The sequence below is a fragment of the Xenopus tropicalis genome, chromosome 3 (genome assembly GCF_000004195.4).
Source record: "Xenopus tropicalis strain Nigerian chromosome 3, UCB_Xtro_10.0, whole genome shotgun sequence".
NCBI lineage: Eukaryota > Metazoa > Chordata > Amphibia > Anura > Pipidae > Xenopus > Xenopus tropicalis.
Genome location: NC_030679.2, coordinates 27436617 through 27453870, shown reverse-complemented (window position 1 = coordinate 27453870; position 17254 = coordinate 27436617). Strand labels below are relative to the sequence as shown.

Below are 17254 nucleotides of genomic sequence, written 5' to 3'. Positions count from 1 at the left end.
TATAACCCTTGTTAAAGATATAAGGAAGGTCATGACAAGCATTATCACTGCATTTAACCCTAAGAAATAAGAAATAAAATATAAAAAAAAATCTAAAGTAGTTCCTTAATTGTCAGAGATACAATAAACAGATAAATATAAATCACTTGACGGTACACCATAAATATAGAACAGTTCCTAAATTGGTGTATTCTAAATGCAGAGATGTGGTTGTCAAGCTGCCAGTAAAACCCACACAACCATGCCTCTTTCTGACTTGTGTAACTTTCTTCCCATACAGTTCAATGGACTTTGCCAGATCTATTGAAGTTTATTAGTTTGCTGTAAATTCTGCTGTAAATTTGGCATTCACACTTTGCAAATAGTGAACCCAGAACATGTACATATGTAATTAATGCCAAAGGAAAGACCTTAAATACAAAGCTTTATAAATATGTTCATAGGAGTTATTATAACTTAATGCATGAGCAAACTTTTTAGTTTTGTACAGACTAATAGCAAGATTCACACTTTTGGCAAATCCATGCCAGAATTTTACCATGCTGTTTTGCTAGAAAACCCCAGCCTTTTGCACTAGAAAAAGCATACAGACATCATTATCTGCCCTATCCCTTTCCCAATCAGACCTGCCTGCTGTCCAGGCACCATGAAAAACAGTTGTAGCATAGTAAAAAGCAGATTATATAACTATACAGGGCAATGTAAATACTGCCACAAAGTGAAAAATGCTTTTCCATTGATTCCAATGTATTTTGGCAAATTTTCATGCTTTTGCAAAATGATTTGCTCATCACTATAAATAACTCATAAGTCCAAAGATTTATACAATTAGTTTTATATGTTTAAATTTATCTCACACTTCTCCATATAGAATTTACTTTTTGTATTGTCAGGAGGGTAGGGCTTACTTATTGAACTGGCTATAATCCATGCTTAACTCTAACTTGGTAGATGCAACTGTTGCAGTTCAAAGACTTTGTCCTAGACAAACCCATGAAGAGCCAGTCAGTGTAATAAAGTTTTAGATTTTATCAAAGATAAATAACAATCTGTACTAAATGCATTAAAATACCTTTGTGGAAAATTACATGAAGGATAAACTTTATACCCAGTAATAGTGAAGTTTGGAGAACACAAAAGATCCATCACTACATATGATCTTAAGAATAAAAAAACACAGACATCAGTGGGATGAAATTTCTTTATGGCTAAACATACTGCTGTGAGCCTGTGTTGGATGGTCTTGATGAAAAAAATGAACCTAGATAGATTGAATTTATAAACAACATAAAACCAATGGGTATGCACGGAGCCTAGGCTTTAAAATGCTTCTTATAACTATTAGCTAAATGGCCTAGAAAATCTGTATCTATGGGTCTACCATAGATTTCACTCTATAAATTGCACCAGAGGAAGGACCTAAGTGGTTTGAAACATGTGTGCTGTGCAACTTTATTGGACTATATGCTAGTTTAAAGTAAAGTGGAAAACAACCACATTGTATGAGGAGCAGAACGACCATGATTTAAAGAATACCATCAAGACTTTTTTATTGATATTGAACTCCAACACCTTCCACCTTGCAAAAATTTGCATTTAAATACATTTTAAATAACTATGAACTAAAAAAAGCTCTAGGCATTTTAGGAATTTAGGAATCCAATTCTACCAATAATTGATACCAAGTAGATGCTATGAAGTATCAATATCACAGCCAGAGTTGACCAATATTAGCAATAGTTTGGATATTTGCTGATGGGGCAATATGGGGATTACCTTATTCTCACAAACTGCACCATAAATAGGCCTCACAGCCTTCGTATACTTTGATAAACATAATATAAAAAACTATTTATTTTTACATATCTACCCAATAAAAAGAAAAACAGTGCTATATGTTTCAATCGCAGCTGAAGAGGCATTGTCTTGTGATAAAGAAATGTTATATATGTCAAAAGAAAGTCTACATAAATAATAAATGTGAAAGTAAGCATCATAAAAAAGATAACATGCTTAAATGGTAACTCACCTCCCCAATGCTAGCAGTTTCTTTCACATTTTCCTTTCCAATTCCTGAATCATCAGCATCAATTAAACTTTCAACTGGGACATTGTTATGATTTTTAAGAAGAGCAAAGTTATGTTCACTTGGGTCCAGAGTTACACAAACATCATAAGAGTATGGCAGCGGCAAAGTACCAGTATTAAACTGAGGAATAAAACTGGGATCTATTTGGGGATATGCGGCCATTGAGGTAAATAATGTAGACGTTTTTGATTCTCTGTATTTAGATATGACTGCAGACAACACAGTCAGCATGAAAAGAAAAGAGATCAGTGCTATGGCGATAACCAAGTAGATCTGCATGTTTGACTGAGAGTCTGATTTCATGGGTCGGTCACTAATTTCAGGAAGAACATGCTGAAAATTATCAGCAACTACAAGAGTCAGTGTAACAGTGGCTGAGAGAGAGGGTGTCCCATTGTCCTTTACTATCACCACAACTTTGTGCCTCAAAATGTCTCTTTCTTGGAAAACTCGAGATGTTCTGATCTCTCCTGTATTTTGATCAATGCTAAAATGTGATGTTTCCAGTTCTTGAAAAAAGTGATAAGAGAGCCAAGCATTGTGACCTGAGTCAGCATCCACTGCAATCACTTTGGTAATTAAAGAACCTAGTTCAGAGGAGAAAGGAACCATCTCAAATAATGAAGAACCACCAACATCTGGTGATGGGTAGAGAATTGTTGGTGAATTATCATTCTGGTCAACAATGCAAATCCTCAAAATTGTTCTACTGTTCAGAGACGGTGACCCACTGTCCTTTGCTAGGATTTGGATATGAAATTCTCTGTCCTGTTCATAATCAAATGATTGCAATGCATAAATAACCCCTGTTACAGAGTTAATAGAAATATAAGAGAATGAGGGAAACTTCTCCGTGTTGTTGGTAAAAATGGAATAGACAACTTTACCATTTTCTTCAGTGTCTTCATCTATGGCTTGGATACTGTATATTGAAGCTCCTGGTTGATTATTTTCTGTTACATAGGCAACATAATTGGATTTTTCAAATTTAGGTGGATTGTCATTGATATCTAAAATATCCAGTCTGATAGTTTTCAGAGAAGACAGTGTTGGGGAGCCTTTGTCTGTAGCTTGAATGGTGAGATTATAACGGGGAGTTTTTTCCCTGTCCAAAGTGCTTGTTGTAATGATTTTGTAGAAGTTTCCTGATGAAGACAATAATTTAAAAGGAATAACACCTACAATTTCACAGTCAACCTCCCCATTTTCTCCAGAATCCAAATCATGTGCTTTAATCAATGCTACCACAGTGCCAGTTGGAGAATCCTCAGAGACTGGGGTAGTTATTGAGGTAACTGATATTTCAGGAGCATTATCATTTTCATCTAAAATTTGAATTAAAACTTTGGCATGGGAAGCTAAGCTACCTCCATCCTGAGCTTGTACAGAAATATCATAATATTTTGTTTCTTCAAAATCCACATTTCCTTTTGTTGTGATTTCTCCACTTTTTGGATTAATAGCAAATATACGGAGCACATTAGTTGCAGTTGTGCCAAAAGAGTAAGTGATTTGTGCGTTGATACCTTCATCCTTATCACTTGCATTAACTTGAAGAACTGTAGAATGTATTGGGATGTTTTCATGTATGTTTACTTTGTATACTTCTTGTGTAAATACAGGAAAATTGTCATTGACATCAGTCACAGTAATCTTAATTAGAGTTGTACCTGTTTGCACAGGATTTCCGCCATCAGATGCTGTTAATATCAGCTCATGGTTGCTTTGTGTTTCTCTGTCTAAACTTGTCTGCAAAATCAGTTCAGGAAATGTTCTCCCATTAGTGCTCTTTTTCTCCCCTAGTACAAAATGCTTATTGGCACTGAGTTTATAGGTAACAATAGAATTCATTCCCACATCCAGATCTTCTGCATTTTGGAAAAGAAATTTTGTTCCTGGTGAGGTGTATTCGCTAATTTCTAGCTCGTTTTTCTCTTGAACAAATCTTGGTGGATTATCATTTATGTCCTTAATGTCAATCTTAACATGGAAAATATTTAGAGGATTCTCAATCACAGTATCAAAGGTTAGAAAACATTCCTCTCTTGCCTCACACAGAGCCTCTCTGTCTATCCTGTCTGCAACATTTAAATTCCCATTTTCAAGATTAACACTGAAATATGTCTCAGAGAGCTGTGAAACAATTCTGAGTTTTCTAGCTGTGATTTCCTTAATGTTTAATCCAAGATCATCTGCAAAATTTCCTATCAATGAGCCTTTCTGCATTTCTTCAAAAATGGAGTAATGAATCTGACCTGAGGCTGAATGAAAAAGACAGAACAATAGGAAAGAAAATATTACTTGCCATCTAAATCCTTTAAACCTTTGTGTTTGCTGGAAAATTCTTTCAGCCATTCTTTGCATCAGAAACATCCAAACAGAAAATACTTGCTGTGTTTGTAATCCAGTTAGACAGAGGCAAACTAGGTAAAAGCCACTTCCTAATATTATCACCACCAGCAGATAAACCCTTTGTATCAGAATCTAAAATGATTGTGATTCCTCCTTGCAAATCTGCACTATGTCTGCTTTCTGGCAATACCAATGGATCTCCAAGGTTCTTAATATTAGTGAACAGCGGCGCTCTGAGGCACAAATGTGGAACTGCAGAAAATATGTTGCAAAAAACCTTGTTAATGTAATACTGAGCATAACTCGGCAACATATATAAAAATGTATTATTTTAGAGCATTCATTTTGAAAATAAAAAATCATAGTGATCTATCATATCTACAGTATACATTGGATTTGGTCACTGTGTTTGTTGAAGGAAATGCAAGTACAAAATCACAAACAAGCGATTAGTCATTTAAAGTATATCCAAATTGGTAACATATATGAAACATATCAAATATCAATAGCAAAATGAATATTAAGTTGTTTTTAACAGTGCTACTAATATGGCACATTTAATGATAAAAAGTGAAATAAACTAAAGGTAGATTTACTGCACCAAATAACTTTAGACATAAGGAGCACAAGATGCAGCGCCAGATTTCAAATCCAGGCACCCCGAGGCCGCCCCCCCATTAGTGTCCCCCAGCACGCATACGCAAACAAACCCCCTCACGCCGCGGCAAACGCACATGCGTGGCCATTTAAACTCCCATACGGAGCAGTGGGGAGAAGTCCCCATTGCTCCGTATGGCCGCAAAATGACAAAATTACGTTGCAGCGGGGTGGCATGCCGCCCCTAAATTTGTGCCGCCCTAGGCCCGGGCCTTTGTGGCCTCGCCACAAATCTAGGCCTGACAAGATGTATAACAGTCACTACCAGCACTATCAGATATAGCAGCAATATTTTTCACAATGATGATTTATAGTATGGTTACTTTCATGTAACTGCCTATAGACTGTAGATTTCAGTTAGACAATATTTAACCAATAGAAAATGCATAACTATCCAAAATCAGGGAAAAAACATTCATCTCACCATATTTGGCCCACCAATTTGGGACCCCACACTTTGTTTAAAGAACTGTCCACTGGCAGAGGAAGTATAATTCAAATATGGAGAGTGACACTGTATTCATTGACATGCTTAGGATATAATATTTTTACTGCTGTTACACACCTAACATAACACAATTTCATAGCAGATTTAGCAACAGTTTCTGTTGCACAGAAGATAAAACTAACATCTGGAAGAGGCGTAAAATAATAAGGTTTAAAAACCTGAAGGAGTTTCCAATTTGTAAAATAGAAATGGATGACCTCAAATTAGCAGTGCACTATTTTTTATAAATTTATACTATAAGTCGGAGGTACAAACATGCACTGTTTTGTTAACAAACCCTAACTGGGTAAAGTGCCAGTAAAGCTGCCCATTTCAGTTTGTGCAAAAAAACACGCATCTATACTTGTTTATACATTTACAAGACTTGTACAACTATCATCCCATATACTTCAATGGACTTTGTCAGGTCTTCTGACTTTTTTTTGTTGTTTTTGGCATAAGCAACCTTATAAATAGTGCACCAAAAACCTTTTCATATGGTTTCAATAGGTTTAAATACAAAGCTTTATAAGTATGCCCCTAAGGTTTGTTATAGCTTAATATATATATTATAACTTAAAATGGTGTACAAGTCCAAAGGTAGTAAATGGGTAGTGATGGGCGAAATGTTTCGGCAGGCATGGATTCGTGGCGAATTTCCGCGTTTCGCCATTGGCGGATTGTTTAGCGGAAAAAATTTGCAGCGGAAAAATTCGCCAAGCGTCAAAAATTCCGCGGGCGACAAAAGAATAGCTGCGGGCGACAAAAGAATAGGCGTGCAACAAAAAAATAGTCGTGGGCGACAATTTTTTTTGACGTGTGACATTTTCGCCGTTCGCAAATTTTTCGGAGAAGTGAAACGGGACAGATTCGCTCATCACTATAAACCATCTATAGTTAGCTCTCAAATTAAGGTTATTTATATAACATCCAGTGTAAAAGTACTACCTAAAAACTTGCTCCACTTATCACAAACAGTTTGACATTGTGGCACCAGTGGCAGTACTATATTCCTGGTATAAAATTTCCCCACTTCAGCTTTTTGCTCTGCAGTATCATTAGGATATGACTTCCTATGCTGCACCTGTTACAGCTCCACCTCTAAAACCTTACAGAGAAAAACTTAATCATGATCAGATTAGTCATTAGCTAAAAAAAGACAAGCTCTGGGTATTTTTGCTTCACAAATTCAATGCTGGCAATAGTTGATACAAATTAGATGCCACGCAGTGTCAGTTAACCAACATAACTGATAGAGCAATGTGGAGATTAACTCATTCTGAAAAACTACATTATATAAAGACCTTGCAGCCTTCCCATACATAACACAACATATTTTTTACATATCTTCTTTACAATTATGCTATAAAACTATATATGAGTAGTGTTGGCATTGATAGCAGCTCAAGAGGGTTTTTATGTATTGAAAAACTTTTAAATTACTAGGATGCAAATCAATATAAAAAATATGTAAATCTGAGCCATAATAAAACATTTAAAAAAAAATCAAACTCTAAAACGGTAACTCACCTGTCCGACGCCAGCAGTTTCATTTACACTTACGATCCCTGAATCATCAGCATCAATTAAACTTTCAACTGGGACATTGTTATGAGGTTTAAGTAGAGCAAAGTTACGTTCACTTGGGTCCAACGTTACGCAGACATCATATGAGTATGGTAGGGGCAAAGTACCAGTATTAAACTGAGGAAGAAAACTGGGATCTATTTGGGGATATGCGGCCATTGAGCTAAATGATGTAGAAGTTTTTGATTCTCTGTATTTAGATATGACTGCAGACATTACAGTCAACATAAAGAGAAAAGAGATCAGTGCTATGGCGATTACTAAGTAAATCTGCATGTTTGACTGAGAGTCTGATTTCATGGGTTGGTTACTTATTTCAGGAACAACATGTTGAAAATTATCAGCAACTACAAGAGTCAGTGTAACAGTGGCTGAGAGAGAGGGTGTCCCATTGTCCTTTACTATCACCACAACTTTGTGCCTCAAAACGTCTCTTTCTTGGAAAACTCGAGATGTTCTGATCTCTCCTGTATATTGATCAATGATAAAATGTGATGTTTCTGAATCCTGCAAAAGACGATAAGAGAGCCAAGCATTGTGGCCTGAGTCAGCATCCACTGCCACCACTTTAGTCACTAAAGTCCCTTGTTCGGAGGAGAAAGGAACCATCTCGTACACTGCAGAACCTCCAACATCTGGTGATGGGTAAAGAATGTTTGGAGAATTGTCATTCTGATCAATAACGCAAATTCTTAAAGTTGTGCTGCTGTTTAAGGAAGGAGACCCACTGTCTTTGGCCATTATGAGGATTTTGAATTCTCTTTCTTGCTCATAATCAAATGACCGTTGTGCATATATAACTCCGGTAACTGGGTTAATAGAAATATAAGAGCTTGAGGGACCCTCCATTGTGTTGTTGTTGATAATGGAGTACATAAGCTTGGCATTTTGTGCCGCATCTTTATCTGTTGCTTGGACACTGTATATTGAGGCTCCTGGTTGATTATTTTCTAGTACATAGGCAACATACATCAGTTTTTCAAATACAGGTGGATTGTCATTTATGTCTGAAATATCCACTCGAAGGATTTTCGTAAAAATCAGTGATGGGGATCCTTTGTCTTTTGCTTGAATGGTAATATTATAATTTGAGCTTATTTCTCTGTCCAAGGTGCTTGTTGTCACAATTTTGTAGAAGTTTCCAGAAGACAATGATAATTTAAAGGGTACTGAACCTATTATTTGACATTCAACTTCCCCATTTATTCCAGAATCTAGATCCCGGGCTTTTATTAATGCTACTACAGTGCCAGGTGCGGAGTCCTCAGAAACAGGGGTTGTTAGAGATGTAACTGATATCTCTGGAGCATTGTCATTTTCATCTAAAATTTGTATCAATACCTTGGCATGGGAGACCAGGCCACCACCATCCTTGGCCTGTACAGATATTTCATAATTTTTTGTCTTTTCAAAATCTAAATTTTCTTTAGTTTTGATTTCCCCAGTTTCAGAATTGATAGAAAATGAACGGCTGGCCTGTTTTGAAGTAGCACTGAAAGAGTATGTGATTTGTGAATTGATACCTTGATCTTTATCATTTGCACTGACACAAAGAACAGTGGAATTCAATGGAATATTTTCATTTATGCTCACTGTGTACACCTCTTGTCCAAATATAGGAAAGTTATCATTCATATCTGTAACAGTTACCCTAATTAATGCAGTTCCTGTTTGCATAGGACTTCCTCCATCAAATGCTGTAAGCACTATTTCATGGATTCTTTCTGTTTCCCGATCTAAAGGCATCTCCAATACAAGTTCTGGAATATTACTGCTGTCAGTACTGGTCTTCTCCCCCAGTATAAAATATTTATTTGCACTAAGCGTATAGCTTTGCAAAGAATTTAAACCCACATCAAGATCTTCTGCATTTTGTAAAGCAAATTTCACTCCTGGTATTATGGATTCACTGATTTCTAACTCAATTGTGTCATGCACAAATCTTGGTGGATTATCATTTATATCCTTAATGTCAACCCTAACATGAAATACATTTAGTGGGTTCTCTATCACTGCATCAAAGGTTAGAAAACATTCCTCTGTTGTGCCACACAGAGCCTCTCTGTCTATCCTGTCTGCAACATACAGGTTTCCATTTTCTAAACTCACTTTGAGATATTTATCTGAAATATCAGAATCAATGCGAAGGTTTCTTAATGAAATCTCCTTAATGTTCAACCCAAGATCACTTGCTAAATTTCCAATTAATGATCCTTTTTTCATTTCTTCAAATATGGAGTAGTGAAGCTGAGCAGAGACTGAATGACAAAGGTAGGAAAATAAGAATGAAAGCATTACTTGCCATATGAATCCTTTGCATGTCTGTGTTTGCTGTATTTCCCACACTGCCATTCTAGAATAAGAAAATCCAAATGAAGCTTCTTGCTATAATCCAGTTAGAAACAGACAGAAAATAAAACTCCAATGTTTTCTCTAGCAGATATATCCACTGCACTGCATGAGAATCTAAAACAATTTGATCCCTCCTTATGAATCTGTAGTGTGCCTGCCTTACAGAAGTACCCATGGATTTCTTGGGTTTCTTAATATTAGTGAACAGCGGCGCTCTGAGGCACAACTATGGAACTGCAGACTTGAATGGTGACAATGAAATAAAAGCACTGTTTCTGAAATGATTACCTTGTTTTAAACTACTTAGGATTAGAAAATGTAAAGTATCCTTAATGTGGCTATTATTTTGTAGTACAGACCAAAAACAACCAATAGTGAAATGCATTTTGCCTCAAAACTGCATTTATCTTTACATATAATACAATATACATAGTACATATATAATCATGTCATACTTATTTTTCCATGCCAAGAATGTAGCTTGAACAAAGTTCACTGGAAAGATTACTGCTAAAATGACTATAAACAGGAAAAACTTGGCAGCTAAAGGGCCAAAACACATATATTAATAAACACTGTAAATATACATTTTATTACTAACATTACAGTACAGAATGCTTTGGACCTGGAGCTATCCAGACAAATATACATACAATGTACTGTTTTATTATCACATTGAAAAAGAATAACAGTTAAAAATAAAGCATTCTTTGCTTATATCTGTTAACATTGCAGTGTTTTGGAGTGCTGAGCATAATGGGTTTCTCTCAACAATGTGCTCTGCACCTGTTACCTTGTTTCTCATCAGGTATAAGGCTCAAATTGCAAATGGTTGCACTGGTAGGGCTAGATGCAAATGTTGTTTGAACAAGCAACTAGGGGATTTAATTTTGCAGCTTTTAGCACTCTTAAATGACCCCTTAGGATTTTGGTAAACACTAACATTGATTAGGGATACTGCTTATTGACTGTGTATTAGGGAGACTAATACACTGAACAGAGGTAGTCAAATAGACCCTAAGGTATCTATGGTAGGATTCATTATGTCAATAGATGCTGAAATGCAACTGAACCAAACTGAATATGGCTACAGTAAACATATATCCCTGAGATTAGAAGCTATATTAAAAAAAAGGCACATGGATGTTCTTAGGGCACGCTATATACCACCAGAAAGTTGCTTCTACAAAAGACCCAAGGCTTACATTTAACGTATATAATTCTTAAAAGTGTGTACCCTGACAAGTTAAGGGCTGAGAACCCCCAACACATAGGCTAATGCCAGGAATGCACACCTGTGACAATGAGAGGTTGTACTGGGAAAACTGTAGTACAATGAAACATGGCTGCTATGATGAGGAAACATATAATATATTGTTGAAAAAACCACATGTCTCAAGATGGCTGGAGTAAAAGAGAAAAATAAAGAGTAAAAATATCTAACCTCTGGCTGATCCAGAGAAAATGGAAAAACTTTATGAATCTGTCACCACTTTGCCTCAGAAGGTAAAAAAGAAATTCTGACTTCAAAATAGCAATCAGACTTGTCACTAGATCATTTTTTGTGCCTCTTCTCCAATGTAAACAACGCTGCCCTGGCCAGCCTTTCTGAGACATTCCATACCCTTTATTAGTTCATAATTTCTTTTCTCTGGACCTTCTCTTTTAACAGAATCCATTATATATCCATTTTAATACAGTGGACCAAAATTGCACTGTATAATCTATATGAGGCCTTACCAGTGTTTTGTGAATGGTAAGAATTACCTTTTACTTCTGTACACTTTAACCCTCATTTAATACAAGAAAAAATCTTGTTGATCCTATGCTGTCATTGTTTTGCTGTACTCAAATTCATTAAACACAATTTCTAAGGAGATTCTAAGGCATTTGTGTTATTATTAGTTATTTTAGCACAATATTTTGTAACCGATCATACTATGGGCACAAATACAAACGGTCTCCGTAACAACCTTGTTGCAGATTGTTGCAGATTGCAAAAGGTCCATTAAACCACAAATGACCTCAGAACTCAAAACCACATAGAAAAGTATAGCTAGTGAAAGCCAAAGACTACGTTAAACATGCAAAACAGTGTACAATACAAGTAATATAATCTGTTCCTTAAATATGGCAATACGTGTAGGGCCCTCCACTACAACTTTCTCAGCAGAGGACCACTAAGTACCTCCTAGATGTCCCACTTCTGAGTTGTAAGTAGTTTTCAGCTCTAGAGACTACTTGCTGTACAAAGAGCAAATTACCCCTTCCTTAGCAATTCCAGGTATGAATTCAAACAATAGTGCCTAAATTCATGAATAGTGTAAGAATTTTAAAATAATGACTCACCTTCATATTTGCAGCAGAACCTAAAGTGTCTTTTACATTTTCATCTCCAATCCCTGAATCATCAGCATCAATTAAATTTTTAACTGGAACATTGTGATGAGGATTAAGAACAGCAAAGTCCATTTCACTTGGATCCAGAGTTACACAAACATCATATGAGTATGGGAATGGCAAAGTACCACTGTTAAATTGAGGAATAAAGCTTGGGTCAATTTGGGGGTATGTGGCCATTGAGCAAATTGATGTAGATGATTTTGACTCTCTGTATTTAGATATAATTGCAGACACCACAGTCAACATAAAGAGAAAAGATATTAGTGCTATAGCTATAACCAAATAAGTCTTCATGGTTGATTGAGAGTCTGATTTCACGGGTTGGTTACTAATCTCAGGAAGAACATGCTGGAAATTATCAGCAACTACAAGAGTCAGTGTAACAGTGGCTGAGAGAGAGGGTGTCCCATTGTCCTTTACTATCACCACAACTTTGTGCCTCAAAATGTCTCTTTCTTGGAAAACTCGAGATGTTCTGATCTCTCCTGTATATTGATCAATGACGAAATATGATGTTTCAGAGTCTTGCAAAAAAAGATAAGAGAGCCAAGCATTGTGGCCTGAGTCAGCATCCACTGCCACCACTTTAGTCACTAAAGTCCTTTGTTCAGAGGAAAAAGGAACCATCTCATATGCTGCAGAACCAATATCTGCTGATGGGTAAAGAATTATTGGAGAATTATCATTCTGATCAATCACACATATCCTTACAAAGGAAGTACTGTTTAAAGACGGATAGCCATTGTCTTTGGCCATGATTTGAATTTGAAATTCTTTGCTCTGTTCATAATCAATTGATCTCTGTGCATATATAACCCCAGTTACTGGGTTTATGGAAATATAAGAGGCTAAAGAGGGCTCCTCTCTATTGCTAGTAATGGAGGAATAGACAAGTTTTGCGTTTTCTTCAGAGTCTTTATCACTTGCTTGGATGCTGTATATAGATGCTCCTGGCTCGTTGTTTTCTGATATGTAGACAGTATATGTTGATTTTTCAAACACTGGGGCATTATCGTTAATATCTGAAACATCAAGTCTGATGGTTTTTCTAGAGGACAGTGGTGGAGAACCTTTGTCTGTAGCTTGAATGGTGATATCATAAAGGGATTTCATTTCTCTGTCCAAGGTGCTTGATGTCACAATTTTGTAAAAGTTTCCAGATGTTGATAATAATTTGAAAGGTACTAAATCTATGATCTGACAGTCCATCTCTCCATTTTCTCCAGAGTCTAGATCATGTGCTACAATTAATGCTACTACAATGCCAGATGGAGAATCTTCAGAGATTGGGGTAGTTACTGATGTAACTGATATCTCTGGTATATTGTCATTTTCATCTATAATTTCTATTAATACCTTGGCATGTGAAACCAGGCCACCACCATCCCTGGCCTGTACAGATATTTCATAATATTTTGTCTTTTCAAAATCAATATTTTCTTTAGTTTTGATTTCACCACTTATAGCATTGATGGCAAATGAACGGCTAGCCTGTTTTGAAGTTGCACTGAAAGAGTATGTGATTTGTGCATTAATACCTTCATCTTTATCATTTGCACTAACATGAAGAATAGTGGAATTCAATGGCATATTTTCCCTTATGCTTACTTTGTATACCTCTTGTGCAAATATAGGAAAGTTATCATTAGAATCTGTAATAGTAACCCTAATTAATGCTGTTCCTGTTTGCATAGGACTTCCTCCATCAAAAGCTGTGAGCACTATTTCATGGATGCTTTCTGTTTCCCGATCTAAAGGCATCTCTAAAATAAGTTCTGGAATTGTGTTGGTGTCAGTACTTGTCTTCTCTCCCAGTACATAATGCTTGTTTTCACTAAGTCTATAGCTTTGCAAAGAATTTATTCCTATATCAAGATCTTCTGCATTTTGTAAAGCAAATCTCACTCCTGGTAATGTGGATTCGCTGATTTCTAGCTCAATTGTGTCATGCACAAATCTTGGGGGATTATCATTTATATCCTTAATGTCAACCTTAATATGAAAAACATTTAGGGGATTTTCAACCACCGTATCAAATGTTAGAAAGCATTCCTCTGTTGTGCCACAAAGAGCCTCTCTGTCTATCCTGTTGGCAACATATAGGTTTCCATTTTCTAAATTTAAACTGAAATATTTCTCTGAAAATTTAGAAACAATACGAAGATTTCTATGTGAAATTTCTTTAATATTTAATGCAAGGTCTTTTGCTAAATTTCCAATCAATGAGCCTTTTTGCATTTCTTCAAAAATGGAATAGTGAAGCTGCCCAGAGACTGATTGACAAAGACCAGAAAATAGGAATGAAAACATTACTTGCCATTTGAATCCTGTGCATGTCTGGATTTTTCTCTGAGCCATTCTTTGTTTGAGAAATATTCCAGATAAAGCTCCCTGCTGCATTTATAATCCACTTGAAAACTGACAGAAAAATGCTAAATCCAGTTCCAAATGAGATCTCCTTAAGCTGAATCCTTTGTATGAAAAAGCAAAAAGCTTTCTGATCTCTCTCTGCACCTCTGCAATGTTATATATGCTGTATGGTAGTACCAATGGATCTCCAAGATTTCTTAATATTAGTGAACAGCGGCGCTCTGAGGCACAAATGTGGAACTGCAGTTATTTGTATAAATGTGCTATAAAACAGATTTCGAATTTTATAACTGCGGGCAGCTACCTACTACAAATAATAATTAGCAAAATAGTAATTATATTTGATTTTAAAATATAACTTTATCTAGTACTACATAAATGCATGTTAAATTACTAAGAAATGTAAATGTGATGTCCTATAAGCTACATACAATCCCAGCATTCAAGTAATTATGTCAGCCTGTGGTAAGCAAAATTAGTAGTGCCAATTAATAGTTAGTTTTAAAAAACTAGTAATTGGAAAACTTCCCCAAGCTGATGCTTTTCTTTTCCAAAAATGATAGCCGGCCTGGGAAAAGAACTTAGAGCTTGAATTCAGAGTGGGCTGCCATATTGGCAACCCTAGTAAATACAAGTTTTCATGTGCTTTACAAAATAAAAGTTTCTTCAGCTTTGTACTATGAAAAATAGTACTAGAAAATATATATAATAAATAAGAGAAATATATCAGATTATATGAAGACACTCTCATGAGATAGCAGGATAGTGACACAAAGAGCACAAGAGTTTATCGCAATAATAAAAGAAAGTGAGACAATATTTCAGCCCAAGGCAGGAAACAAAGATGGAAAATGTACTAAATATAAATGTAACAAATATACAAAGGTGTTGCAACCCACTGAAACCAATATGTTTGGTTTCATATGGATGAGAAGTAAATGTTGACTGATAGGTGACTAGACCTATACCAAAGTTTGCAGCTTTAGTTATATTTTTCTAAGTATTATTTTCGAGAGCAGAGTAATCGTACAACCTGTGTTTGGCATTATATTACAAATGCGTGTTCACCATTTGAAGATATCATCCTTTGTAGCTACAGTATCTGCCTGTCTATAAATGCAAGGATAGAGGCACATAAGCCATCTCATTGGCAATGCACATTAAAGGAACAGTAACACCAACAAAGTGAAAGTGTATTAAAGTAATCAGTATATTATGTATTGTTGCCCTGCACTGGTAAAACCTTGCTACAGTTTATATAAACAAAACTGTTATGTAGCCATGGGGGCAGCCATTCAAACTGGGAAAAAATCAGAAAAGGCACCGGTTATATAGAACATAACAGATAAAACATCATTGTATTCTACAGGGCTTATCTGTTATCTGCTATGTAACCTGTGCCTTTTTCCTTTTTTCCAGTTTGAATGGCTGCCCCCATGGCTACACAGCAGGGTACTTATATAAACTGCAGTAATGTTTCTGAAGCAAACACACAATTTTTACCAGTGCAGGACAGCAGTACATTCTATTTAAATAATTTAAAATACTTTCATTTTTTGGTTCCAGTTCCTTTAAAGGACAAATTGCTCAGCAGAGTACAGTACAGTTATACAAAACTATGATGAAGGCACCGCAAACATTAAAAATAGATAATAATCGACCCCCTATTGTAAAAAATAAGGATTTTATTAGTTACAGAGGAGTTCCATGACCATATAAAGACACAAGGCTGAAGGCTGAGCCCATTTATACAGATTAAGAAACTATACAAAATATTTATTATAATATTATAATTATAATACATGTTAATGAGACATGTGACATAAATGACATCTATTAGCATGGATTATAACTGATATGCATGGCTCTTGTGTTTTCTATAGTTACAGTATATATCATTAACACAGATATGTTACTTACTAATGATTTTAAGAATAATTTTTTTTATCAAATATGTTGATTATACTAGATTATGCTGTACTTCCAGGTATATGAAAATAAGCAATAAGTACAATTAAAAAAATAATGGATACACAAACAATAATGAGTTTCTAAATGTGATAACCCTAAACATCCCCTAGAACCAAGCATGGTGCTCTTTTTGCCACATAAAATAGCTAGATATAACAAGCAGACAAAGGAAAAATTACCAAAAAACACACCAATCTGTTACCCTCTCAGTTGTACCCAAACATTAAATTACCCAAACTAGTTAATATACTTACTTAAAGATGGTTAATCAAAGGTGTAAAAACTAAAAACATCTCTGACAATTGTTTATTAATTAAGCCAACACATATAACATAACATGTAATGGTGCTGACATCTTTATATTCCCATTAATCTCTACTCATCAAGTATATAAAATTGAACTAACAGACTTTTATAGAAAGTAAGTAACCAGTGTTTGATGACTACATTTCTAAGTAACATAGGGAAGAATGCACTCTCTATTAATGAGCAAATCTGTCCACTGAATCTGTCCACGGAGAAATTAGTGAAACTGCTGAAAAATTCACAAAGCAAAAAAATTTGAGAAATGCGTTTCCTGTACAACTGATTTGAGGCGCCTTTTTCATGACCATGACTTATTTGATGCAACCGTAACTGTTTTTTATGCGACCATAGCTTATTTGACCCGACTACAAATTTTTTTTTACGAAACTGCAACTTTTTTTCCCATTTGGCAAATTTCTCCTGAAGTTTCACCGGTGGAATGCAGAATTTTTCAGCAAATCCATGCATGCCGAATATATTCAGTTATACTTGTACTTCATATGGGTAGTAGAGTAGTTGATGATGACACACAAATCACCAAGAACACAAAAAATTGCTATGAGTTTCAACTGTCATACTTATAAGCAGTCTTATAACCTGGACACAATAAAAAGGATTCTTAAGAATAAAATATAAAAAATGCTGACTAGCGTAAGTCATACAGCAAAACAGCTACTCAC

At 35.5% G+C, this 17254-nt stretch overlaps 1 protein-coding gene across 23 annotated transcripts in view; it reads right to left on the bottom strand.

Annotated features, from left to right (window-relative positions):
* LOC101733947 (protocadherin gamma-B5) overlaps positions 1-17254 on the bottom strand; it is a 249548-nt gene that overhangs the window by 121276 nt on the left and 111018 nt on the right. Inside the window, exons 1-2 of one of the 23 annotated variants that reach the window (XM_018092621.2) lie at positions 11874-14454; positions 9307-9525 (exon numbers count right to left, since the gene is read on the bottom strand). The exons of 19 other annotated variants lie outside the window; for them this stretch is intronic. In XM_018092621.2, the coding sequence (XP_017948110.2) occupies positions 9400-9525; positions 11874-14327 (2580 nt within the window). In that variant the 5' untranslated portion in view covers positions 14328-14454 and the 3' untranslated portion in view covers positions 9307-9399. Of the gene's footprint in view, positions 1-2029; positions 4586-7115; positions 9653-11873; positions 14455-17254 lie in introns of those variants that run through there. 3 more of the 23 variants (XM_031898759.1, XM_031898775.1, XM_031898764.1) reach the window with 3 other exon arrangements.